This window comes from Phaethon lepturus, unplaced genomic scaffold (assembly GCF_000687285.1).
Source record: "Phaethon lepturus isolate BGI_N335 unplaced genomic scaffold, ASM68728v1 scaffold19207, whole genome shotgun sequence".
NCBI lineage: Eukaryota > Metazoa > Chordata > Aves > Phaethontiformes > Phaethontidae > Phaethon > Phaethon lepturus.
Window position 1 is genome coordinate 10,090 of NW_010554254.1, and position 5,867 is coordinate 15,956.

At 38.5% G+C, this 5,867-nt stretch overlaps 1 protein-coding gene across 1 annotated transcript in view; it reads left to right on the plus strand.

The window, feature by feature from the left end:
* CDK5RAP2 (CDK5 regulatory subunit associated protein 2) overlaps nucleotides 1-5,867 on the plus strand; it is a gene marked incomplete at its 3' end in the record, with an annotated part of 50,307 nt that overhangs the window by 8,494 nt on the left and 35,946 nt on the right. Inside the window, exons 5-6 of the mRNA XM_010291801.1 lie at nucleotides 2,263-2,414; nucleotides 4,456-4,618. Coding sequence (XP_010290103.1) covers nucleotides 2,263-2,414; nucleotides 4,456-4,618 — 315 coding nt within the window. The remainder of the gene's footprint in view (nucleotides 1-2,262; nucleotides 2,415-4,455; nucleotides 4,619-5,867) is intronic.

The following is a 5,867-nucleotide window of genomic DNA, read 5'->3' on the forward strand; positions in this document are numbered from 1 at the left end:
AAACCAACCCACAATGAAAGGGAAGGTGTTTTTAGGTGCTTTTGAAATGTCAAATAGGAGGACAGCAGTTCTTGGGGAAATTTGTACCTATTAGTGGTATTTAGGTACATTGAGCACAAGCCTCTGATTCCTGAATTCCAGTGTGAGGAGGCTGCATTTTCTGAACTGCAATCTCTGTTTAGAGGAAGAGGGGCTTTTGAACACTTCTGCTGATAAGGGCTCAGCTTCATAAACAGCTGAAACCACTCTGTAAGCGCTCCTGTCATTTCCCATCTTTATATGGGACCTCAGTATTGTAGTATAAATCTGAGATTCGGTGGCTTCCTAGATCTCCACTCTTGTGTGCTCATTATAGGCTGAGAGAGGCCACCTACTTCTGGCAGCTTTTGGGTAGGTGAACCAGTGGGTGCTTACCTGTGTTGCGCGTGCATGCCTTACACTTTGTTAGACTGACCTTTATCTGCCAAATAAAGTTGACTTCTGCTATTACTGTATCACCTTGTTGCATAACACTCTTCTGTGCCACAGGGTTATTCTTAACAATGTCTCTTAATTCCTTGTGCTCCGTAGTTGAGACAGTTTATTCCCGTATGTATTGTTGAGCCATTGCTGATATCTTTACAGGATAATTGCTTCATGTTTTCCTCGTTTTGTAGTGTAAAGGTAAAAAAAAAATTTCTTTGTATGAATAACATTCTTTCTCAGAAGCAAGGAGTTCAGTTTCTTGTAAAGAACAAATTTGATATTGAATGGTCTGTGCCGGAAATGTTTGTGTCAAATTCTAGAAAGACATAAGCTCATGATTGTTTTGCATCACTGACTGTATACACTTATCTGTAGGTGTGGGATTCTGTAGCTGTGTTTGTGAGGGGATAGAGGTCTGGTGCTCTTTCTGTAAGTAAATAGAAATAGCACAAGTGTGTGTATTCCTGTATTTGCTTTCCCATCCCTAAAGAATGAATTCGTCATGGAAGATACTGGTAGCAGTCTTCTGATGGTATTTTCTGTCAGGGTTATTTAGCAGTATTCCTAAAACAGTGAGCTCCTTCAACAAGGAAGAAGGGGGAATCTGCATGACCTTTTTTTCAGTTTAGTGGAATTAGGATTTCTCAAAGCATTCTTCATGCTACTGGATAGGTAGAGAAGTTCCTAAATTACTTACTCTGTACCAAAACAGCCAGTCAGACTGGTGTTTCCCATCTCTGTCAGGTAGAAGGGCAAATATTCTAATTTCATGGTGACAGAGTATTTTCTGTGGCCTGAAGATAGTGTTGGCCTCTGACCTTGGCCTTGGACTTTACATTCATAAGCATAAGGCAATTGAGCGCTGCAGGGCAGTATTAGTCACTTGTTTATGTAGCACCATATAACTATAAAGATCCAGGTAATGCTAACAAAGATTATTTCCTTCCGACTTTTGATTGAATGCTGGCAGAACAGCTTTTCAGGAGAGGGGTGTGTGGTGAAGTCTAGGAGTGAAGGACTTTGTCTTTAACCTCCCCCAAAGAGATACACTTTTTAGTATAGACTTGAAGGAGGGAGGCGAATTACTTGTTAGGCTACAAGGAGGCTTTTATTTTGTAGAAAGCAAAACTCAGTGAGCACAGCAGAGAAGTTTACAGTATAAAAATGAAGATCTGAAAGAAATTTTATGTAGCCCATGGCAAGTGTGGCTTTTCTGGTGACCCTGTCCCATGAGTGGGGTCAGTAGAGGAAGTTGACTGGAATCTCTGGGTATTACCTCTGTTTCCATTGCTGTTCAAGAGAAAAACGTCTGGGTCATACTTTGTCAGTTCTTACAAAATATTATAAATGATGTTGGGAAGAGTTCCAGTTAGCTACAGTGAGCCTGTGAAAATTAATTGTATCTCTGATGGAGTAAAGAAGCCCTTCTTTAACCTCTTTAATTTAAGTGTAGCTATTTATTATGGTAGTGGGAGGATAGTGGGGCAAAGACAGATTATAATAGCTAAATCTAAACCCATAGCATAGGGGCATTTTTGTGTCTAGTTCTGCTGTTTGGGATATTTGTTTTATTTCTTTGAAACAAACTTCCCTTCTTTATGTGTCACAGAAAATGGATTAATCTTGAAAATTGAGACACAAAGAGTTCAGAAGTGTTTGCAAAGTACTTGAAATACTTAGTAAAAGTTGTTAATTTAAACATATCAACGTATGTTTGGTAGAAGGAGCTTCAATATGTGACAAATTTTGTGAGTGTTTTGTTTTTATGGGCATCAGAATTGTGTGTTTTAATTTCAGAATCTTAAAGCTTCCCAAGAAGATATGCAAGAAGCTATTGCAATGACACAGAAGGAGAGAGCTTTGAGAATAGCTGCTGAGCAGAAACTTGCTTCAACTATGAATGCCTCTGCAAAGGATGTGGATATGATTACAGGAGCTGAGAAAGACAGGTCAGAACTCTTGCTGGTGATGTTTCTAACTCTTGAAATTCTTTATTGTTATAAAGTGCAAAGAGTCAGCGTGGATACAGGTTTTGATAGTTTGAGCCTACCCTCAGATATGTGAGTGTTACTGGACATCTTATTTATTCAGCTACTAAATGAACATAGCAACTGGTTTACGTGCCGCATGATAGCAAAATCATCTTTTAAGAGTTGTCTGAAAGTGTAAAAGAATCAGTATGCATGTAACATGAGCATGTCCTGCTTTAAAGCATCTTTGTAACTTTGCTGACTTACCTTCTGCTTGCTGGTTTTTTTGAAACCATTGCTGAATAGAACTTGACTCTCATTGGTGTTCACTTACTGCTTTCATGGTGTTTATGTACTCTTCAGTCCCAGTGATTTATTTGTTGAGGTTGGTAAATCTAATGGGAAGAGAAACATAGTGTGAGCTTCATGGGTTTGATTTTGATTTGCAAAGCACTGGCTTTGCTGTGTTTGGCAGGTAGCTGGCAAGGTGTGTGAGTTGCTCAGTAACTTTAGGTGGGGAAAATGTGTAAACTTAAATCTCAGTACTTTGAAGGATTTGAGCCTGGAGTGGAGATCAAAAGATTATTATGATTCCTTGTGCTTTAGAGTATCCTTTCCTGTCCGTTTGTGACTGAACCCTGCAGGTAACTGCTCTGTGAGGAATGGCATAATTGGTCTATCCTGGTAACAAAGTTGTGTTGACCCGAGGCTTTTGTTTCATGGTTTTTCTATTACGGTAGAACCAAAGCAAGGTTTGCAGTGTTTTCCACACAGTTTTTGTAAAAGCATACAAATAGGAAACTGTAAATCTGAAATTTACAGTGGCATAAAGTAATGAAACTGTTCAAATATGTTCTGATACTGCACCGTGTGTGCCACCACAGTAATTATAACCTGGCTCTCAAGTTATCTCCCTCTTTTCCCCTTTCCATTTCCTGTGTTCTTCTTTCTATCTGTTAGTCATCTGCGTGAACACAGTTGCTCTCCCGAGTGACTTGAGCTGGGAAGGAGTTATAAAAACAGTCCCTTTCAGAGGTACTTCAGTTGCCAGCTCTAAAACTTGTGTGAAAACAGTGCTTAAAGTGTGGAAACAAACTGTCAGGATTGGATCACTGAAGTGAAGGCTGTGTGGAGTATGACGAACATCTTTCTCTTCCCCCTTCCCCCCTCCCTTTTTTTTTTTCCTTCTCTCTCTTGTTGTTATCCAGAGTTAGCAGGATCTTCTATAATTACATGCTGGTAGATCAGTTTAAGTATTCACAGGATGAGAAAAACATAGTACTGAGGGAAGAAGAGAATACTTGACTTCTTGAAGTGAACCAAACATTAATGTGCGGTACTTTAAACTTGTCCAGGAGTAGCACAGATGGAATTCAGATTGTGTTAAAAAGATACTTTCACCGTCCAGGCTACAAAATACTAAGAGAATCACAGCTGGCATCTTAATGCCAGAAAGTTTTTACATATAACCCTTATGTCTGTCAGAAAACTCAAGTGGTGGTGTTTTTATCGTTTGGAATACTGGAAGTGTCAAGATGTGTGTTGACGAAAGAAGGTACGGCTGACCTAACTTTTTTTTTGTGTATGTGAAATGGGAACCAGCTTAGGCACAAACATAAATGAAAGTAGGTACTTGAGGGACACTTAGTGATGGCATGCCAGGATACGGTAGTGTATGTGCTAAGAAATGGAATAGATTGATAATCTTTGTATGTGCTATAAAGAAAGGACAATGCAACTAAAATATTGAAGCTTAAGAGTTTACATTTGAAATGGTACTGGAGGAAAATAAGAATGAGCACTTTGCAGATAGCTCAACCCAGTTCGTTGCTTGCTGTAAAGTTACGGCACCTTTTCTGGTTTGTCTGGAGGGAGAAGGGGTTGTGAAAGTACTCCCTTAAATTGTACAAGTATTGTCTGGAGTCTTCACCTAGGAAAGTTGTCTGCAAGATGTACTGCAATGACTGGAGAATTGGTAGTAGATGATGCAAGATTAATATTTAAAATCTTATAATTTTAGACTTATAGAGCAACTGAATCTGTCATTGAAAAGTAAAGAAGCTGTAATTCAACACCTTGAAGAGGAAAAGCCTCAGAGTGGATCTTATGATGGAAACTTATCAGCAGAAAAAATCAGAGAACTTACCATTGCTTTGAGGCATGAAAAAGATAGTGAGATAGAGGTGAGGAAACTGGCTGAGCAGTTGTGTTATGAATTTCTGGTGTAGGATTTTAAAGATTTTGTGCATGATGGTATACAAGTGACTTAATTTTTTAAAATATTGTTCTCCACAGTTATTCATTCCCTACTGTTTCCATTTTCTTAACATTCATTGGTTAAATTGTGGTTTGGTCAATATTCAGCCTTATTATCCATGCTTACCATTCATTCAGTGAGAGGTCATGTTTCCCATTGACACTGTGCCTGTATTATAGATACTGTGCAATTGCTTTACAGAAGTATACATTAAAAAAAGGTGCTAGGTGTTAATAGATTCCTCAATAGATGACGTAACTTCTATAGAAGTTAAGATTGTGATTTGAGAGTTTGTTTTTGGGAAGTATCCCTACTATTATGGTCTGGAGAAAAAGACTGTGGTAAGGGAGGTAGGCATAAAAAAATCTCCTGAAATAAAGTGGAAGTCTAGGCTTTAGCGTAGAAAAGGTGCTAAGAGTCAATCTTTCATTTCACTTGGATCTTAAACTAGCAGACAGATATCCTGAAAGCTGAAATGCAGAAACAGGTCTTAAGGCTTGTCGTCTTTTTTTCCTTCTTTTTTTTTTTTTTCCTTCATTGGTTATTCAAACAATACATTAAAGCTGGTAGAATTAAGAAAGTAATCATGGAGGCTGTCATGCCTCTGAGAAATTTTCTTTCCTTTTGTTTTGGAACTTAATATTGATCAGTACCTACACACTTCTTTGTTTATGTCAAGAACAGATGAGAGAACCTTCTACGATTGGGCTGATTAGTGGAAGTAAAAGTTTTCAGTTCTGGGTCTTCTTGCAATTAATATATGTGAAGAAAAACTACCCTGGTTTCACAAGAATATTTTGTGTGTCAAGGTGAAAACAGGGTCATCTTTAATAATTTCATAGGAGGTGGACAGACTGTGTGATCATTTTTGGGATGCAGTACTGGAGAAAAAATCTGATTAATACTTTTGCACAACTGTGTTTTTATATATGATTACTTAAAAAAAAAAATCTGTAACCTGCCAAAGGAGAGTGCTAATTAAAATCTTCCTTGATAAAAGCATCTTGCTGACATAGATAAATGTCACAGGAAAATGCATTTTTAGTAACTCGGCAAGTACAGTTGCCCTGTCTTGTGGAAGAAAATGTTGTGCAGTTTGGTGTTTCTTCGGTTGTCCTCAGCCGCTTACCGCCCCCCCCCCCCCCCTAATCTTGGCACGCCCATCCTGTGCAACG